At 43.1% G+C, this 22,265-nt stretch overlaps 1 protein-coding gene across 1 annotated transcript in view; it reads right to left on the reverse strand.

Annotated features, from left to right (window-relative positions):
• Positions 1-1,652: 1,652 nt before the first annotated feature.
• Positions 1,653-22,265, reverse strand: part of GPATCH2 (G-patch domain containing 2) — a 75,844-nt gene continuing 55,231 nt past the window's right edge. Inside the window, exons 9-10 of the mRNA XM_081124193.1 lie at positions 13,218-13,306; positions 1,653-5,714 (exon numbers count right to left, since the gene is read on the reverse strand). Of these exons, the coding sequence (XP_080980319.1) occupies positions 5,491-5,714; positions 13,218-13,306 (313 nt within the window). The 3' untranslated portion in view covers positions 1,653-5,490. The remainder of the gene's footprint in view (positions 5,715-13,217; positions 13,307-22,265) is intronic.

Here is a 22,265-nt window from a genome sequence, read left to right on the forward strand (position 1 = left end):
AAGATGTGTGGAAAGGAGTTTGAAGTGGTCCAGGGAAACGGCGGGCATGTAACGATGCAGGAGTGTCAAGGACCAAGCCTCACAGGATGGGGACCGTTGTGCTTACAGCAGAGGACCTGAGGCCGTGATAGCCGCTGTTAGAAATGTTGAGATTTCACACACGGACTGTGTGCTCCCCAGTGCTTCGCATCCCCCTGAGACGTTGCTCTGTGAATTCCGTACCTCGTACGTGCAGCCTGGGTTATCTGTCGTTTCCACAGTGAATGACAGCCATCGACAGAGAATGTCGTTTCCACAGTGAATGACAGCCATCGACAGAGAACTTTAAGGTTCGCAGGTGAGCCGCACAGCCTTCTAGCAGAGCCTTATATCCCCCCCCCCCCCCAAAGTCACTGGCTCCTCCCAACTGTGGCATTTTCTGCCATTTGAAGAAACGCGCCTCCACCAGGGATGCAAGCGTGTGTTTGCTTTCGGAAAACATGTTTTTAAGCACGTAATGAGTTCGTATATACGATTTCGCATCCCTTCTGCTTTCGTTAGAGAATGCCATCTTCAGAAAGAAATGAGCGTTTCGGAGAAAGGCGCCAGGAAGCTGGAAACCGGTAGAAAGTGATTCTGGATGTTCTTTTCACTTAGGATGCTCTCCTAACACAGCCGTGTCTCAGTCACCGCACAGCTGGAAAATGAAGACTATACACACATTGAAAATGCTGGTCATTTATTCTGAAAATCCAAACTAAAAAACGCCACCACCACAAACGAAAGACTGAACTTTTAGCCTTTACTTGCTACCTACCCCCATGAGAGGTTAAGGGGTAAGCACAGGACGTGCCGATGACGCAACAGGATGGGGCCTGTGAACGTGAGAAATGATTTAAATCGCCTGACAATTCAGAGAGAGGAGACGGCTCTAATGTACAGATAAAACTCGGGGTGGCAATAGTCCGTTATGCCCCCGGCAGCCAATGGCGCTGGCTGGCTGCAGACAAATCCGGGTCTACGTAAAACGTCAGGCGTGCAAAGTAAAGAGTCTTTGCTTAGTAGGAACCGGGCAGAAGGAGCCTTCACGGTCCGCTTGGCAGCTGGGTCTAGATAACTGCAAGCCTGTTAAATAAATGAGTATTTAACACCCATTGGATTAAAAAGAAACCCACTTACTCTAACAAGATCTGCTTAGTTTTTAGGGAGAAGAGAGAAAATTTTATCAACACTATGAGATGCTTCTTACAGCAAACAAAACACTGTAATGAGTATTATAAAATATTCAGAATATCCAAGCATGTTTATAAGAGACGTAATTTTCCAGAAGGAAATGGAGTGGCTTGTGGGGATTCAAGTGGCCGCAGAGAGAGGCTGTACTTGCTACGTGAGAATCTTAGAATCTCCGAGTGGAAAGAGACCGTAAGCCCGTTAGTTAGTGTAGTTCAGCGTCAGAGAAAACAAACAAAAAAAAAAAAAAAAACAGGAGAAAAGTGGTAGAGCAGGTCACAAAAAGCTGAGAATAAATGGAAGTCAGATTCGTTTTGCAATTTTTTTTATCTACAATTTTTTTTTGGAAACCCTGAAAATTTCCAGGGCTTAAAGATTAACAATGACTTTAAATACACCGTTAAATGTTCATTAAAAATGGAGAGTGATTAAAACATTTTTTTAAGTATTTTCAACTTTATTTTTTATTACTTTCAGAGGGAAACATTTAAAGCACAAAGACAATGGCTGCTTATAAATAACATTCTTAAACATTAAGTTTCTTCTTTCATTCTTTGTTATACTATTAATATAGCTTTCTACAAAAAAATAAAATAAAATAAAAATCCAAAATATTCCTTGCTAAACAACTTCATTTTACAATATCAATTTAGATCACTTATTTTAAAAAAACAAAGACAAAGTACAGGAGGAACTGGTTTTAAGAAAAAACATGTCAACGGTGATTTTTCTCTTTTATGAAATGTCGGCTCAAAATGAAAATATACCGAAGAGAAGCAATTGTCAGTTCAATTAATTACAGGAATATCCATTCACAATGTTAAAATAGACGTTCACAAAAATGCAACACTGTGCAATTAGGTCTGCATACTGCATACTTATGGGCCCTGTCAACACCCCTAGGTGTGCACATTACGTCTACATTTAACCCAACTGTCTGAACTTCCCTTTCACAGCCACAGTGTGAGTTATACAAATCTGTGTATTCAAGAGCGGGGGCCAATTAATTGGTAAGTCTTAGTTAGTGATGGATTTTCTTTTAAAAGGGTACCGTATAATTTAGCAATAAAAGCAAACAAATCTAAAGGGAACATAACCTTAACAGCTGTATTTGAGGAGAAGGGAAGAGGGAAGGAGGGAAGGAGATGGCCCCAGCCCATAGGCTGGTCAATATCAAGTATAAGTATATGAAGACAGAAGCTGAATTGCCAGTTCATGCTCAGCCCCTCTTGGCTATATTGCCAGGGAATGGACAACGTGGGTTGTAATGAAGAGACCTATGCAACACTCTACAATTTTTAGCACAACCAATGAATTTGACATGAGGCTCCCAGCTACTGTAGGACAGAAGACTAGCTTTATGAAGCAGCAGAGAAAAACCTGACCACCTTTTTCAGGACATGTGAATGACACGTTCTCAATTATAAATTGCTTTCTATGCCTTGGGTTCTATGGCCATAGTAACTGGTAAAAATTTAACCTCAAGTATATATAAAACATAAATAGATTAGAGGACTTCATCTCTTAAGAGACATCTGATTTACATTAAAAATTCTATTTTTAAATTGTGCTTATTTTCTCCAATTAAGATCAGGGACAAGCAGAATAGCAGGTCTGCGTTGACTTTTCCTTAGGGACTGAATGTTGAGGGGACGTGGGCCCTTCTGGTGAATATCCCTGGGGGTCGGGGGGGGGGGCACCTACACGTCACCACTTCCCTCCGTTGAGTGTTGACTCACGTCTTCCATTGAGTTAAACACTTCCATTGAAGGGGAACTATTTTAAGTCCTCTGTGAGCCACACAGAGGGCTCGAGCTATCAAGAGTAAGACCTTTCTTCTAGGAGCTGAAACAGTACAGATGCATTTGTATGGGGGGAGGTTTAGGGGACCACACCCGAATTAAGTGAGCATCTTAGGGGTGTGGCCTCAGAAGACCGGGACTGTGGTAAAGAGCATTCGTGGCCACGGGGTTTAATTGCTGCCAGCTGGCGTAGGTTCAGCTCCTTAGCACCTGGTGAAGTGAAGCTCAGCCAGGTCCTCGGGGGCTTGGGGTCAGTCTCACAATAACCTTACTGTGTGCTCATCAGTGGCTCCAAATTTGGCTTTTCGAAATTCTAGGATTTTAGGAGATGTTCAGGAAACATTGGAATTTAAGAAAGAAAGAAAAAAAAAGGAAATCTTTTGAACGCTATAAACTACCATAAAGAAATTTTAAGCCGGTATCTAGACAATCTTTCCCAGCTTCCCCGCCCCCCCCCCCCCCACCTTACATCAAGAGAAAGAATATTTACCAAAAAGCATTTTTCTAAAAGTGGCAAGTTTCTAAGTAACAAACTGGTACAAAATAATCATACAGCAGCAGCTTCTTCATCCGATAACAATGCTTCCAAGGATCAGCTCACCTGGTCGTCTATACTTCCTCTAACCAAACTGTCCTCTTACCACAATACCCCTGAGAGAGAAACAAGGCTGGAAAGGAACGTATATTTGGCAAATCATCAAGGCTTTCAAGTAGCAGGCCGACCTTCCTCTTCCTGATAGGCAGTATTTTCTTTAAGGGGCCACCTGCAAAAGGTCTATTACACGCACAAAACCCCTCTCCCTCCTTTAAAAAAACTCTTGGGGATTTACACATTTTCAAAAATCTCTTAGCGTGGAGCACAGAGGGATTTTAGGGCAGTAAAACTTCTGTGTATGATGCTGTAATGGTGCATACAAGTCATTATAGCCGAGCCCATAGAGTGTCCAACACCAAGAGTGAACTGCGATGTAAACTGTGGGGGGTGATGATGTATCAGGGGAGGTTCATCAGTGGAAACAAAGGTACCACTCTGGTCGGGGGTGTTGGTACTGGGCGGATGCTGTGCACGTGTGGGGTCAGGGGGGCGTCTATGAGAAATCTCTGTACCTTTGCCTTAATTTTGCAGTGAACCTAAAACTGCTCCAAAAAAAAAACAAGCCTTAAAAAAACAACAACAACACCCACTATCGGGTTAATTCACATGTGTTATCTTGGCCTTTACGCAACCAATAAAGGCCATCACAAATAGAATATTATTATTAGTCCCGCTAATGGAGGCAATAACAAACCAGCATCTTCTAAACTAAGAGCAACTTAGAATCTCTGACATTAGGCAGCAGGTGACTGAGAAATAACAATAGCAGACACACAATAGAAAGGACTTGCTTTGCTTGGTTTTAAAATACCTGCTGAGATGTTAGAAAGGGCAAGTCAGTTCCGTTCATTTTTGTTCACCTCGTAAATGGGTCGGATCATGGCCAGAAATCTGAATTCTTGGGAAAGCCATTGAAATCTTCAGATAAATTGATTTAGTACTCTAACTTACACCGATGGTTAAAATTTAACATCCGTTTACTACAGTTGAGTTGATCTTTAAAAAAAACAAAAACAAAAACAAAACCCACTAACCTTTGGGAAGAGAGAGGTAGAGGTCAGTCTAGATTAATAGAATTTATAGTTCAGTTACAATGAATTTTAAAAAATACATTTTTCTCTCAATAATTACTTTATGTTCTAAATGAGGTAAAATTTCTAACATACGCACTAAAGTAATGTTGAGGGCACTCTGGTGATAGCAAGGGTGAGGTTTATTTTTTGTCAGAACGTCAGAGGGAAACATCAATTGCGGTTGGTCAGCTGTGAACTTCACACTGCACTGTCCAAGGTTAGAAGATTAATGGGTATCGCTCCCCGTTAGAGCGCGCACACACACACACACGCACACACACACACAAAAGCCAAACTCAACAAACATGAAATCAAAGATTTGCGTAGGGTCTCACTGATGCAAAGATGGGTCGGTCGTTAGCATCACCCCAGGTCGGGATGACATGAAACTCAACCTTTCCGGCCTGTCCCATTTTAGAAACCCATGGGTGCACTCACATTTGCCAGGGCGTTGCACACACACACACACACACACACACACACACACCTGAATCAGTCCAGCTTAAAAGCATTAGACATGACTTGACATAGGCGATCAAAATAAATAAGAGAAACGAGCTGTTCTTTATACCTAAAAGCAGCTGAAAGCTGCTGACGAGATTTGGAGGGAAAGGTCTGAACTTTAGCACCATGAACTGTGATGGAATCGCATCTCTGTGGCCGCGGTGGGGCCCTACGCAGTCGGGCAGCTGGAGTGACCAGTGTGAGGCCGTGTCGATTTCTGCTCCGGGAACAGAAACGCTGTCATTTGAGAACGATGGGAGAGACGGAGAGCGAAAAAGAACTGTGGGCCGTTTCTTCTTGGCTTTTCTTAGGAGGATTTTCCCGAGGTGGGGATGGTGGGGGCCGCGGGAGTGCTTTTGGGCAGAGGAAACCCAAGTCCTAATCCTTTCGGCCTCTGCAGGGCTTGGATGGGCTCTGCGAGCCCCTTGCCGTCGCGGCCGAGGCCCGAGCCAGGCGTCCAGCCCATGTTCTGGAGCATTCGGTTCCCGATGTTGTTCTCTGAGATGGGCTGGGCGTTTTCCCCGACAAATCCTGGAATTACAAAGGGACAAAGGACGTTAGTCCCGGCACAGGCCAAGGTCCCCCCAGGCCAACGAGACCACGTTCTCGAGTCTTCCTTTCAGAAAGGTACCTGAGAGGGAACCTTTTACTTACCAAAAAAAGAAATAAAAGCCTTGTATCAAAATACTTCCTTACTACACCTGAAACCTATATGATTTTATTAGCCAGTGTCGCCCCAATACATCCAATAAAAAAAGGGAAGACTCATTTAAAAAGCCACTAAAATTTTATTTTGGAACTGCGATTCTGGTGGTAACCAAGACAGACCCCCAAGGTGTCTAACTTGTTACTGGACAGCTACTGACCAGGTGTGTTTGGTGATACAGCGCACCAGCATTCTCTCCCACATCCCCGATTTTTTAGCGAATTGCCACCAACTTATTTCCATCTACAAGCTAAAATCAGATCCGAGGTCTAATGCTACCCTAGGCTACAGATCTGTTTAACCATATTTTGGATACAAGAGCTTGCAAAAGCTCCGACTTAAAATTTGTTTCATATTTAAGGAAAATAGAAGGCCAATTTAAAACGTCCCCACAAACGCGGCTGAAGTGTGGTACGTCTCCAGTTCCAAAGTGGAGAGAGCACAGGAGAGCTGGTTCACTCTCACGAGCTTAAAATGCTGATATTTTGAGTAGGGTGGCCCAGGAGAGCCGTGGTTTTATGTAGGTGGAAAAGAATCCATCCTGTCTCTTTTTTTTTAAAGTGCTCTTTTTCTCTTCTTAATGAAAATAAAATAAAGTATTATCTTGTACTTCGAAGAGAAACAAAAATAAAAAAGAGAAGCGTTACATGTCTCCAACACTAAATCTTTTCACATAGAAACACAGATCCATGAAAAAAAAACAAAAAACAAAATAGCAGTGGCTTTTCTCTATAACCTTAAGAAAAAACAAAGACGTACTTCATTTTCCATGGAAAATGATTCTAGAATGAAATACACCGCTGGCCTCTCTCTTGGTGTTTTTTTTGTTTTGTTTTATTTTTTTTTTTAACGAGATTAAGACCTGGGGGGGCGCGGCTCCGTCTCCGCATGGCGAGAGGGACAACCACAATTTCCTTGTCTTTTGCTCCCGGCAGCGCCAAATCCTTTAAGTCCCTTCCCTGGAAGGCGCTCCTCGGGCCCGGGCAACCTCAGCAGTCACCTCCGGCCCTCCCGAGGCTGCAGCCCTTGTGTCTATTATAGAGGAGTCGGGCCGCTTCCCCTCCCGTCTTCCAAAAACCGCTGCGGAGGGCAATTCACTTGCGTAATTGGCTCAAGAGATGAAAATCTCGTATCGGCCTCTTGTAGCGGCTAATCTGTCCAGCTGACTGCAGGCCTAATTGGCAGCTTGTTTAGTAATTTGGCTCCTAAAGTGTTGTATTGACGCTGGATAAACAGCCAGTGGAAGGGGAGGTGACATGCTGCTCTCGCATCCCAGCCCCGCGCCAGAGGCTCTGCCCGGCCCTGTCCTGGGAGAGGCAGGCGTTGGCTCCGGGGTCCAGGCTCACTCCGCCTCCCCTTCCTCTCCCTCCCAGCGCTCTCCTAGACAGCGAGGGACAGGGCCACTGTTGTTATTAGTGATGCTGTTAAACTCGCAAGTTACAACGCTGTCCTCTGTTCTCGGTAACTAACTGAGGAACATGGGTTTTGATTAAGAGTTAAGTACAGAAAGTGGTCAGGCATTACTATTCTCTGTCAAATACAGGGTGTCCCCTCCCCCCCAAAATGCACACACACTTTGAATAATTATTAATTCCAGTGGGTTACATATGAAAACGAAGCATCCGTTGAGCTGTCAGCTGTTAAAGTGCGTTTACATTTTTTGGGGGGACCCCCTGTACTTGTATTATTTCGTTTGTTACTACACAGGAAAGCCTCCCTAATTCAGACCATCCCGCAGGTTACCTGCAGCGGTGCAGGTGTTGCACATGGGAATTTTGTGAAATGAAATCAGTTCAAATAGTTAACTAGCTTAAAAATTCAAGACGCTTATTAAATAATGAAAATTTAATGCGAAACTAATTTTTGTTGTTGTTTCATTTCAGCCCTTTGGAAGCATCCTCTCGCCCTGCGGGCTGCACTCCTGGTTTCCAGGCCGCTGCCGGCGCAGTTTCACTCCCCCGTAGGTCATTCCTCCTCTCCTCCGCTGCTCTTAAGCTCTTCTCGTTGTCCTGGGAGTTCTGAAGTTTCATCACGGTGTGTCCAGGTAGGACTTTATTTATATTTACTATTCCTTGATAAAAACTTGGAATTTTTGAGCGTGAAAGTTGGTGTTTTTCGTCGGCTGTGAAAACTGTCCGTATTGTTGGGTTCGGTCTGTATTTTCCTGACTCTCAGGAGCCCCCTTATTCTGTCCACTCCTTCTGGAAGTTCTAGCGGACGGATGCGGAACCTCTTTCCCCTCCAAGTCCCCCAGCCGTTCTTTTCTATTTTCCATCTTTTCATTCCTCTGTGTGTTTTTTAGGTTTTATTTCTTCCAACGCCTCTTAAAATTTACTGTTGTTTTTTTGTTTGTTTGTTTGTTTATTTTCAGCTGCAGCTACTCTGCTGTTTAACCCACCCAGTGAGTTTACAGTTATCGAGATTTTTTCATAATAAATAAAATCTCAGGTTTCCCCTTGGTTTTTTACCACATATGTCTTTCCCGTCCAGCTATCCCCTTTGGTTTTGGGTGCTTTGGTTTTTTAAATAACGAGCTCTCTTAGTTTCGGTTCATGCGATCACATTCAGGTTTCATTTGAGATGATTCTCGAACCTTGGGGTTGGAGCCTTTACCTGTCGAGTGGTTTTCCGTGTGCTTCAAAGACCAGTTTTTATGTTAACATTTTGGCTTGGCGGAGTTTTAAACTAGAAACTCATGTGAGGGTCCGCTCTTGGTTATGCATCTTCAGTCGTCTGCTGGGAGCCCAGGTGGCAACAACACCCTTTATTTTTTGTGCCCGCGGGTGGGTTTTGTTTCTAGTCGGCCCTGTTGTGAGGTTCGAGCTTTTCAGAGGTTCTGGCTTGGTGAGGACAGCTCCCCGGCTTGGCTCCCCTCCCACGGGGACACTAACGCACATGCCTGGAGGTTTCTGAGACTGACAAAACTGGACACGTGTGGTCCTGGAGCACTGCCCTTCCTGCATTCTCAGCCATGGTCTAAAGAGATGGCTTTCCATTCTATCAGTGGGTCCAAGTAGTCTGTAGTTTGAGGATTTTCTCATTAATTAGTCTTTCCATTGGCAGGAACAGCAATTATTTTCTATTTAATGTGTGCGCTTGCTCTTTCCTTGGGTGTTTCTTGTACCGAATGGTAATGGAGAGCTGTTTAAGACTCTACTAAAACATGTATCTGAAAGGCAGTTTCGTGACCCATGTAACGAGAGGTGCAGGAATATATATTTTCCTAGGCTTTTTTCTGTGTGTTCAGATACAGCTTGGTTTCCAAATTAATAACGACAGTCACCCCAGAAAATTTGCCTGTTTTAAAGTCCCGGAAGAGAGAAAATAATTTACAGTGGTCATATAGATCCAGTGATAAAAGAAAACAAAGATACAATTATTGGTAAGATAAATTTGGACAAGTGAAGACACACAGCACCTTGAAAAGCAGCTTGGTTACACCAAACAGTTCCTGATTACGGTCAGGGTGACTTTTGATTAAAAGTGCGCCGTTTAAAAATCTTTGCCTGTTATTGTATTTTACAACCTGCCTTTTGTGCCTTAAGTATTCATGACGATTATTTTATTATTAAAATTTCAGCAGAATGCAGGGGAAATAGGTGAAAAGGCACAAGAGCTTAATACAGCTTCTTGCCAAGAGCTTACATGTTCATGAAAAGAGTTACCTTGGGGCAACATCTATATGGAGATATTAAACTTCAATAGGCATCTTTTTGTATAATTTAAAATGTATAGAAAAAAGGTTGAATCCTATAGTGACCATTTTCCCTACGGTGTTATTTCACTAGAAAGCAAAATAGCAACCGAAGATACTTATTTTTGGATAATAGTGAGTTTAGTAATGGACAAAACATTTTTAAAAAAATGCAATAGCCATAATACCAGTAAGCATATTTAATCATTTTTATTATCAGATCCTCAATAAGCTATGACTTCTACCAAAAACACAGACCGTAACCAACCCTGCTGACTGGCTGCCTTTTAAAAACGCGCTAATAACATTCCTCCTACTTTGCTCGCCGCTTTTCTCCACCTTTACAGATGACATTTTTCAAACAATAAAATGCATTCTGCTGGCAAACCTTCCTGCTCCAACAGTTCTCAATTTCACAACAGTAAATCTACGTACATCCCCTGCTCTGCTCCTGAGACGTCCACTCTCTCTGGCTCTGTGACTTTGAATGAGGCAGAGAACACGCTGTACATTTTTTAAAAAATCAATATCCCACCTTATCAATATTCATTTCACTTTGTCAATACAAAATACAAAGGTGAAAGAGCAGTAAATAAGCTAAAGCACTGAGATAAATTTGGTGTTCCTGTCACAATTAATAAATGTTCAAGCGATAATGCTGCCGGCTGGTCCACAGCCTCACAGAGCCATGAACTTATTCAGGCTGGTGCTGAGATGGGGTGAGCACAATTCTCAACACATTAGCAGGTAAAGACGATCGAACGTTGGGTTATTAATTTCAATAGGAGACTTTAAATCTTTTTTAAAAATAACATTTATTATGTATACAATATATAATATAACGTTATATATATTCAGGGTCTTAAATTACTGCATAAACCCAGTTTGGAATTATAGAGCCCAGTTACAATTTTCTGACAGTTCTTTCGGTAAATCTTTTCTAAACCTGCTGTTTGACCTCATAACAGTCCACATAAAAGTCAGAGGGGATCCTCAAACAATGTTCAGGCTCTCGGCCTTTTAACTCTTGGTCCATCTTTCCAGCTTAGAAGGAATGTTGACTTAAACGTAGGAGGGACTGTGAAAATATATCTCAACTCAATGTGTTTTTTGGGAGGTCTACAAAGGGCCTGTAAAAAAGGTGAGAAAATCCCCTTTAATTCTACATGCTGACTCAACTTCGGAAGCTTACAAATATAACTCACTCTTGATTGTGGGCCTGACTAGCTTCCAGAATTTGGAAACGAGAATTTTCAGAGATGAGACGAGCTAGGATTCATGACCTCATTACCAAAGCGTGCTTATGCAAAAACATTTCTTACTCCAATTCGAATAATAATCTTCACCTTGGAGTTGATTCATTAGCAGAAACTATGCTCTTAAAAACTGAGGTCTTTTAAATAACCCCACCCCCTTCCTCTGTGAGAGGGGCAGTTATGCATGGATTTTAAAACAGTCCTGGGGATGGGTGATATAATTCTCCTACCCCACTACCTTTTGAGTAACTACAGAAATGCATTAGATTTCTATGAATTTTATTCTTATAGTAAAAAAAAAAATTTCTAGTAATATAGTAAAAATCCTGAACCTTAAGAAAATCACAGCAGTTTATAGAGATGTAACATCTGGAATGCGCTGGAGTGAGCTTCTAAGTGCTTTAGGCTGAGGTGTAATGTTAATACCCATCCCCTGTATCTGATGCTACTGAGTTGTAAGGTCAGAATCGCCTCATAGAAATAATTCCCCTCCTCAGCCACCTGTATTTCCCGTCTCGCTTCACACGTGTTGAGAGTGTGAGGACCTGACCCTCATGGGCTCTCCTCCCCGCTGCTGGCACGAAGGTGCGTTAGTCACAGTCCTACGATTGTACCGTTTCTGCCACTAAGGTTGGACTCCCTGAAAGGTAAGAGAATTCGGGGGACCATCCAGCTGGAACAAGGACATTAACAAATCCCACACCTGTCTTATGAAGGATCTGAGCTGAAGAAATTATGACACGTGTTTGAGCTAAAAGTGGCCGTATGTTCCTGTCTGAAGAGACAGAAGTATTCTAATCAATATTCTGTATCTCTGCAGAGCAATATTCAGAGGAATCGTCCATGAAACTTACGATACAGAATAGTGTGCTCAGGGAAACACACTAGATGGATTTAGGGGGTGGTGCAGGTGTGGGCTCGAAACCTCCCTCTGCCGTTCCACATTATAGACAGAGAAGGTCCTCACCCTTCTCTGAGCTTTAATTTTGTGGTATGAAGTGATAATAATAGTAACCAGCTCACAAAGCTGTTGCAAAGATAAAATGAAATAATAAAGTTTCTGGTACATGGTAGGTACCTGGTGAGTGGTAAATGTTATTCGACATGAAAAGAAACACATTCTACACACACTGGTGTTTCTAACGTCCCATTTCTGAAAATTCAACACAGCTAGATGGGGTGTTATAACCACAGCCACAATTTCATAATGTAGCCCTTCATATGGATGAAAAAACTGGATAACAGTTCTTCTAATTTTAAATTATTCTTCAATTTTTTAGTGCTGAACTATGAGATAGGTCCCCTAATCAGGGAATTCAAGCTTCACATCTTTTATTGCCTTTGAAATGCCCGTGTCAAGATGTGTGTGTACGTGTGTGTGTGTATACAAAATTTATTTATTTTTCCCTTCTTACTGCTTACTCTCCTGTTGAAAAGAATCTTTACTTTCACATTCTATAATTAATCATGGAAAAAATAACTTTCCCACTAACGGTTTCCCAAATGAAGTTAAGAGAATGTTAATTATAAATCTGAATGGTCAGGGGTCCCACGCAAGAGACCAAGGCTGTTATTCTTTGAACTGATCAAGTATCTACAGGTTAACGCCCAGTTGGCTCCCCCCTATCACTGGTCCCCCCCATCCCTGCCTCCCTTACCGCTGCACTTGCATGAGATTTTTGCAACACATGCTAATCTTACTCATCTCCTTGGCAGCCAAGCTGGAGTCCCTGCCCTTCTAGGGAGGGTCTGCGTCCCCTCTGCTCCAGTGACTTCCCTTGGTCAGCACTTGTGGTTTCCCTGTGCCACGCTCATTAGCATGACAGGCTCTTCCAATGACATGGTTTTTGAGGTGGAAATGCTGAGAGGCCTTTTATTCTGATGCTAACGTGGTCTAATGGGGAGCCCGGACTCTGAGGCTGCTGCAGAGCTGGGCCGGTCATGGCCAGCTTTCCATCTACTGCTACATGGGACTTGCATTCGGAGGCTGAGCCTAAACTTTTGCGTTTATGACTATTAATCTCTTCCGGGCTTATTTGCCTTTTCATCTATTTATGCCTCCCCCCACCCCACCCCACCTCTGTCTGTACATTTCTGGAAGCCAAACACACAGCCTTTGAAGTGCCTGTACCTCTAACACCGCCCCCAAAGTCTTGCCCTGGGGCAGGTAGGTGTGTAGCGGGTATTTCATTGCTTGGCTGCCTGAGACATCTGCAGAGGGACCTTGCGATCCATCCCGACGCCAAATGCAAACCATGTAACAGTGGCTTGTACCTGTGCCACTTCCTGCGCACAAGTGATCAAGAAAGACCCGCGTTTTACTCTTGACAATATGTGACCCCCGTATCTGTGCTCTGCCCGGGCCCTTTCCCTTTTACCTGCCGCGGGGGGTCCTGGCAAAGGCGCTGCTTTCCTCCTGCGCTTGATATCCCCCGTGCACAGGGATCCTAAATGCACGCTGGTTTGCCTACGAGTAATTATCAGAAAAAAAAGAGCTATTAGCAAAGGAGGGAAAGAGCGATGCGTAAATACACGGCTCGTGCAATCGGAGCCTAAATCAAAACATTCTCCACAAAGAGGGAGCGGCCTCGTAAAACCACCAATCTTGTTTATATCGAAACGTAATTACGTCTGTTGACAAGCGTTCAGCGGCTAAATGCGCCGTCATAAATTGTTACTGGGATGAATAATATAAAGGGAATGCTTTTTAATTTTCGGAACTGGCAATCTCTCTGGCTCGACATAAAATCAAGCACTGTTGCTTCTGACAGGAAAATAGCTAAGATTAATTATCTAAAGAGATCACAATATTGTTGCTGGGTTATCAATTGGGTACTAATGCTTTACTGTCAGAACAGCATTTATTACAGGGAAAGGATGATCAATTTCTTCTGGGATATTATGCGGCAGCGAATTCTCTCAAAACACTTGAAATACGAAGAAGGGAACAGTGATGTTCTCCTTTGTAATTCCCATGATTAGAATTCTTCAGTTCATTATCATTTGGGTGAAGAGACATAATTTGGATGCCTGAAGGCCGGTCTGGTGCTGCTGAACAGGCTAATGGGATGTGGGGACGTATTTGGAAAGATGTGGAATGTAAGAACCTTCTGCTGTTCTTGGAATTAGCTAGAATTAGATTATTCTGTCTCATCACGGGTTCTTAAAGAGTTTTGGAAAAATGAGAAATGGCCCATTGGAAATCAAGACAAAGTCATTCAAACATGGAAAGGATATGAAGGTCTTCAGATCCTTCATGATATAGAGGGGCTCTGTTCATTTCCTGGGGTCCCTGACGTAAGATCGGAACAGGGTCTGGCGGTCACAAAGCAGAAGTAAATGAAACGTTTCATTTCTGGGAGCACATGCTCCTTTAGTAATTCATGGAGGAGATAGGTGGTAGGACACTCAAGTTTTATAGGCCCAGCCGGAAAACAACCCGTATTATGAGAGAAAAATTATAATGCAAAAAATCAGTTCAGGTAAGAGCCCAAATATATGTTTATACACATACACTCTGGTGTTTAAATATTATGAAAATGGGGAGCTGTGGAATAAACTTACTTTAAATATAAGTTCTATCTATAAGGCGCAAAGTGTAAAGTACGATTAATGATCAGGCTGATTCAAGGGGTATACATAGCCAAAGAAACAGACCGTGAAAACCTATCAGGACAGGTTGAGAGCAAACGGGCGATGGTCAGGTGTGCTTTTCCCTTGTATGGAGACATACATAGTGCTTCCCTGTTATAGAATATAACTATTTAAATATTTTTAAAAATTGGTTCATTCAGTTAGTGACTAACTTTGCAGATATATATATATGTATTTATTACACATATATGAAAAAATGTTCATTAGCATGCATAACTAACATTCTTTTTTATTGGCCTTTGTGGTGAGGTCTTGGCTCACAGTGCCCAGGAAAAATCAATGGTTATGATCACACGTGTACTTTTAAAATTAAAAGTAGAAATTTAAAATAAAATTAAAATATCAGAGAGAATGCATAGAAATTAAAACATCAGAAAACACACATCCCTTTTATCCCAAATTATTCACTTACTCACCAGGCATGTATTAGTGTCTACTACTGACTTTGCCTAAGACCTCCTAGGGGCGGTGAAAATTCGGAGAGCAGGACAGAGGAGGCAGAATTTACAAAGAAAATGCGGCATCCGAGTCCTAGCACTGAGTGGGCTTAAAGTCTGGGCGGGGAGACAAAGTCACAGGGGTGTGGAGTAATTAGGGACAGTGGCGGCCGTGGTAGGCACAACTTTACGGACTATTACTAGCGATTATCTTTTTTAGCCTTTATAAGGATTCTAAACATGTTGCATGGACTGTGGCTTTTTTCCTTTGGTTGGGGGAAAATCCGTGCTTCAGTGGAAAGCTGCGCTTTCAGAATACACCCTTCCAGTCACGGCGGCGTCTTCATAACTCTGAAGTTACAGATGAAGGGAAGCAAAGGAAAACCACTCTTGTCTATAGAAGTGCAAATGCATTCTGTCCCGTCGAAGGGGCAGAGCCATTCTCCTGAGGAAGAGCCAGCCTGGCATTCATTTGCACATTAATTTCAATATTTCCGCCTCCACGGAAACCTGAGTCTGACTTCTTCAAAGGCCTCACGACATCTGCCCGGTCCCCTCATTCATTCATGAGTGGAGGGGAATCTCAAACACCCGGTCACGGTGCACCTGTGAGAGTCGGGGTTTACCTTCGGCTCCGATCCCTCTTGAAACCTGCCCCCTCGCAAAAGGCTGGAGTACAGAGTCCCTCCTGCAGAGAACAGACCTGGGCTCAGGGAGCAGGCCCAGCTGAGGAGCGGGGAGGGGAACTTCTGAAACTGGACCCATGTCGCAGTCCTTCTGCTAACACGTAATAAATACGCTTACAGCTTAAGCCGCTGTTGGTCAGGTTTCCACAGTCATTGCTGGTAGGAAACTGGACATTTTATCCAAAGGGAAGAAAGTAAAAAAAAAAAAAAAAAATTAAAAAAACCCCCAAAACTCAGCAAAGCATACAAAAGGCAGAAAGAGACCATCCCGGGAGGCCAGCCTTGCCTGGAAACCTGGCTTTTGACCTGCGCTGAATCCGGATGCGTCAGACACAATAACCTTAGAGAGAAGACAATGGGAGCGTGTCTCTCGGGCCTAGGCGTTTACAAATAGAGGCTTTTCAGAGAACGCGGCCTAGTGAATGCTGCCCTCTGGATACAACGTGCTCCCGAGCAGCCGCCGACAAGCTGCGGAGGAGAGACAGACAGATGTGACCGGGCCCCGGCGTTTGGCAACAACACTCACTGTCAGTTAGAAAAATATGAGCCTGGACAGGGCACCAGCTGCACAGGAGTGACGCAGCGCCGGGTGTCACTGCAGGAGCAGTCTGGAGGCAGGGAGAGCGTGGAGGCTGGAAAACCCGGTCCTGGGCAGACAACCTCTTCGAGGTCGAGATGACCCTCCCCTCCCCGTGCTCGGCTGGTTGACTAAGTCTCAACGTTAAAGGAAACATCCGAGTACTTTTCCTTTGTAGCAAAACGTGCATTTGGCATCGAGCATAAATATTTCTTAAGCACCCCGATCACATCGAATCCCTGTTTTTAATGTATTTGCTCCCAGAGCCCCTTCTGGTGCATGGAGAGGCCTTTGCGCTTGGTGTTGCCGATCACGCCCTGACCAGTTCCGGGCTCTGGAGCCTTTTCTCTCTACGGTTGTGGTCACTGGACTTACCACTCTGCCTCCAGCCCTTGTCCCGACCCTTTGGAACGATCCTGACTTTACAAAGTGCCCTGAACTCAGGACCTGTGGCCCGTGGCTGGGCCCGTGCTCTATTCTGGACTTATCCTATCTTGTCATAGCCCTTCTGGGTGGTGGCATTTTTCAGGAGTTTTCCTCTTTATGCCTCTCATTGCTATTGGACTCTATTTTTACAGTAAACACGCAACAACAAAGAAGATATGTGTTATAAGGAAATGAATTAGAAAATAGCAGAAGATACAAGTTATAAGTGGGTGAATTAGAAAACAGAAACAATGGAATTAATAAGTGCAAGTCGCTTGGGCCGCGGGGGCATTTCACTGTCAAAAGCCTAGTGGGTGGTTCACCCTGCAGACTCCGTGGTCTAAGTTCAAGCTCTGGGCTCTGTGGCCGGATTTGCAGGTGGGATGAGCCAGGGAGTCAGAACTTGTCCCCCCCGATGCCTTTATTCCTGCTTTCCCAACTGGATCTCTGAAAAGCCTAACTTGTCCCCGTATCTGTCCACGCGGGAGGAGTTTTACCCATCTTTGGCATGTTAAACTCTCTTTGTCTGGATTCCTTTGCCTTCAAGAACTGTGTGATAAGACTAGGACTTATCTCAGAGGCTTTTCTGAGGATTTCATTTAGAAATCGCTTGTGTGAAACACTTGGCACAGTGCCTGCGCGTAGGAAGCAATCAGTAACTGTCAGCGACTCATCTTACTAATGTTATCACCCCCACTTTACAGATAAGGAGCCCGGGGCCCAGAAGAGCTAAATCATTCACCCAGGATCCCACCGTTCAGGGGAACTGATGATGGGCACTTCGTGGGGTAGTCCTGCCAGACCCTTGCCTCGTGCAGGGTGTCACTGAACTCCCACCGAATAAACACGTGGCAGCATGAAGTCATCACATTTGAACGCTATCGACAGGCTCCAATAAAGATAGAATTAGGAGCATTTCTATAGTAAGTAAATGTTTACTCATGGCAAGAGCAAAACACAAATCATATTCGGTCCATACCTGGGGCTTCGGGTGATAAACACCTGTGAAATCAAGCCAGCCTCTAACGTCCACGCAGGCACACTAGCTGTCTTTCTGCATAATTCTGCATTTTACTAAACGTAACTTTATGAAGACGATGCTGTCGATTCCTCCTTTTCCGTGATAATTTTTTGGCCGACGAATGAACATCATGTCTATAAAACTTTCCCAGACTTGTTAGCAAATGTTGACTAGACTGCGAAATATGCCGTCACAGCCAGGGAAGCCCCCCCGGAGGCGGTGACGGCCACCTGAGCACGAATGAGTGACCGACAGTCATGAAGAAGGGAACTCCAGGACCCTCCTAATTCCATTCAGTTGAAAACGGGCACAGGTGGAGCTGGAGCTGGAGCTGGAGCTGGAGTTGGCTTATCCTCAGGAACAGTTTTGCCACCAAGATCTTTGCACTAAACGTCCTTTATAATTTTGTCAATTCGGGTCTCTTACTATCTATATTTGGAGAGCCTGTTGCCTTTAAATGTCCGTGGAGAAATACCCTAGAAAAATTAATTTTCAAACATACTGATATATTTCAGTTGAAATAAAAAAATAGATGGGCTTCGGGGTCGGAGAAAGGACTGTGTAGGGATCCAGATGACTCAACAGTGGCCACACACTGATAATTACCTAAGCTGGGGAGGGATGCACTGAGTTTGTATTTTTCTCTATTTCTGCATGATGACATTTTTAACAATAATAAAATACTGTTAAAAAAACTGCTTTTATCATCCTGACATCACAAGTGAAAATTCAGGCATCGTTTCAGCTCGTGAGACGGATAGTATAAAGTCATTATAGGTTTTTCGAACCTTACTGGGACTCCCTGTCATTTTTAAATGATGAGAACTGGAACTGAGTTATCCATGAAGTCCGTGTCTTCTGGTCTGTAGATACCCCTGGACTATAACTCGATGTAAAAAAATTACGGAAATCCCTATCTGGGGTTTACTGTCCTTAGAAAGGATAACGCGTAGTTTTTATTCCATCTTTCTAATTAGTGATTTAAGCATATGTTCAGCATTTAACTCTAAATGTTTGCCTTTTCCCCAAGCTCGCAGACAGCTGTCCAAGATGGGAATGCCAGAAAACATTTAAATATCAACATCTGTTGAATTATGTTAATTCTGTGTAATATAATTGGGCATGAGTTGGAATTGATCTGAAGTATATGAAATAAACAAACGTAGATTCCCAGCAATATCTCGGTGTACAAGCAGATCACTACAGAGTCATGAGAAAATACTTCTAAAGAGAAAGGGCCCGGAAAAATACTGATCATAAAGAAATGGGATTCCTTTAAAAACATAGTCCTAACGCTCTGGGATATTATACTGTGATTTTTAAGTTTATTTTTAAATTGTCTCATAATGGAAAGGCAATGAAAATGAGCTAAAACAAGTGATAGTTAGAAGTTTAATATCTGAATATTTTTTATCAATGATTAACTATAACATTAAAACATCCCAGTTACACTTCTATATGCATTAAACTTTTTAGATTGCAGGATGACTCTTGTTATATCATTATGAGCAGTCACATACCTCCAAGTCCAGGAGTGGATGTGACCCGCTCTATAGATAACATAACATACTATTTTTAAACTGAAAGTGTTTACAATGGGGCAGAAGAACTCCCTAGATTTATTCTGGGGACCGTAAGGGACAAACGATCTAGTAGCAGCTGCTGCTGATTGTGTTGCTGATTTAAAATATTAATTTTTACAGCGATTCTTTCACTAATAGATTAGGGATGCTTGTTGTTTGGGGAAGTGCTTGGCACGTACACACACTGGATGAGCAGATCCCCAAACGTCCCCGCGATGAAGTTATAACCCAGGCAGCAAGCTGTCGTGCCCAGTGCCCTGCAGGTGCACCTCCGTCCTTCCCGTCCTGGGGGGACCATCTCCGGGAGCCAAAGGTGACTTCTGCGTCCTGCCCGTTTAATCCCGGGACCAACTGGGAGAGTGCCAGCTGCGAAACAGACACCTGTCCTTAAGGAAATGGGCTTCAGACAACAAATGTACCGCAGCTCCAGGTCACTGGAACAGTGTTCAGATGCTAACTGTTTTCCATTATTAGTGACGGTGGCCAAATGTAACGGCTGGCCTGCAGGTGACAGGCTGTGCGCACTTCTAGTCCTTTGAAAATACCGAGTTCATCTGCCAGATTTCAGGAAAGAGTGTCTCATCGGGGAGTGCTCGGCTGCTTTTTTATTTATCACACACCGGACACCTTTCCCAGTGGCAACCCCCCGTTTTTACGTATGGGTCATTCACGTCAAACGGAAGGCAACCTTGCAGAATTCCAGTTGGCTCATAACTAATTTTATTTAGTGTGATCACAATTTAAAATAACTCTCTATAATCATTACTTTACAATTTTGGCAAGGGAGGTTAGAATTTCAGGATGCCAAAAGGACAGCAGGCCTGAGAGCTGGCAATTGGAGAAAAGTGCCTTTTTTTAAGACAATAATTTGGTCATATAGAGTAAAATAGATTAATTAAGTGCCTTAGAAACCATTTTATGTTGTACATGTGGTATGTTTCCAATTATTCTAGTCTAAGGACCTCTATGCCTAGAAGCTATTAATTTAAAAAAAAAAAATTAGAACACATATGCAATGAAATGTATTCCAATTAAAAAATATGGAATGTATACATTCTAATTAAAGGGAATATGTGACTTATTATTTATTTGTTCATTCATGCATACATATGAGTGGATTAAAATAATCTAAAATATGCTTTTCTATCTGAAGGACTTTTTTAAAGCAATGACATTTAATGCTAATTTTAGGCCTGGAGAGAAACAATGAGAAATACTAGAAATTTTATTTTTAAAATCAGTATTTATCATTCAAGCTGATTCAAGCAGTTATTTTGGACATATAAATAGAAAATATACAAAGTTGGTGATACAGCTTGCTTTAAAATGTGGTGTTGAATCATTCGTTTTAATATGACAAAGAAGAATTTGTTTAAAAATTCTAAATTTACTAGCACAAGGATAGCCAACTTCTCATCTTAAATAATTAAAATAACGCATCGGTTACTTTTGTTGACACAGGTCTGTGAAAAGCCACACGAATCAAGTCCGTGCGTGTCATTAGCCAGCACCCTAATGAACAGTTATCCTCTCCCAATTTATTAACAGCTGCTCAAAAATGTAGTAATTAATAGTTTCATTTATTTTTGGCAGAGCTGCAAAATGACAAATAGTTCTGTATCTGTTGCAAATTAGGTCTCCTTCCCAAATAACAGATGACTCTGGGGGGGACAGTGAGCACACCGAATCCGTGAACATCTTTGGATCTTTAGAAGATCAAATAAAGAACAGCTGTCATTGTGTTTGCTGCATCTGCAATGAGACAGCGATGTGTGTCGTCGTCTGAAAGCGAGCGTGCTCTGGGTCAGCCTGAGCAGAAGCGCTCTTTCCAACCTGAGGAAAGAAGGCCGACATGAGTGGGGGTGTGTGTGTGATGGCATTTGTTTTGGAGCTCTGATGAAATCTATTGTCATTTTAATTTTAATTTTAGTTTTAATTTCTTTTTACTACTAATCAGACAAGAAGACAGCAAAGAAGAAGGTGACTAGAAAGAAATTATAGCACACACAAATCCAGGGATCATCATATCTTTTCACACCAAGTAGATGGGAAAATGTAATGCTCGTGAGAACCAAGTAAAATGAATTTGCACGTGCTTCTAAAAGGCGTTTTAAAATGTGAAGTAAAAGCTGATAATGACGGCAATGAAAATGTTTTTCCTTGACTTCAACTTATGCGTCAGGCTTCTAAGGCGACCCAGCGCCTGTGCTTCACAACAACCGTGTAAGGAAGGAGGCAGGGCAGGTTTCCCGAAGATAAAAATAAAAAATACCAGGTATGAAAGGAGAGGCCCTGACATGATCTAAATAATTCAGCAGAGCTGCTGCGAGCCGTCGGTCTTTCTGTGTGGATTCGTAGGACAGTAAAGGCTAATCGTTAAAAGATTGAACAGCACCGCGTGCTCAGAACATTACATCACGTAGTACCCGGCATTGCTTGTTTACTCTCTTAAGAAACTTCCAAAGTGTTTTCCGGAGCGTGCCTGCTACTTAACCTCCCCGTAACGGTTCTGTTTCCGCCACGCTGTGCAGCCTTTGGCATTTTTCAAGCCGTTCCAAGAGTCATAAGTGGGGCCCTGCTGTGGTTTTGCTTTGCATTTTCCTGACGACGGTGATGGGAAACGTCACTTCTCGTGCCTATTTGCCATCCGCATCTCTTCTCTGGTGAGGTGTCTCTTCAGGCTTTTGCTCAAGTTCAAGTTGAGCTGATTTCTTACGGCTGAGTGTTCAGAGCTCTCCATAGGTTCTTGACGTGAGTCTTTAGCAGACACACGATGTGCAGATATTTTCTTCCTGTCTGCAACTTGTCTTTTCATTCTTTTAACCGTGTCTTTAGAAGAGCAGACGTTTTCAATTTTGATTAAGTCCAGTCTGTCAACGGGCCGCATGTGAGGACGTGCCGACCCGCCCCCGGGTCCCAGCGAGGGCGCAGCATCGTGGGCCCCGCTGTAGATCTTGTGGTTCTTCTCTGGGTTCCTTGGAGATCTCCCCCTTGTTCCCGGCGTCCGCATCACGCTACTGGGTGTGTGTTCCTTTATTCTGC

This window comes from Miniopterus schreibersii, assembly GCF_964146895.1.
Source record: "Miniopterus schreibersii genome assembly, chromosome: 21".
Taxonomy (NCBI): domain Eukaryota; kingdom Metazoa; phylum Chordata; class Mammalia; order Chiroptera; family Miniopteridae; genus Miniopterus; species Miniopterus schreibersii.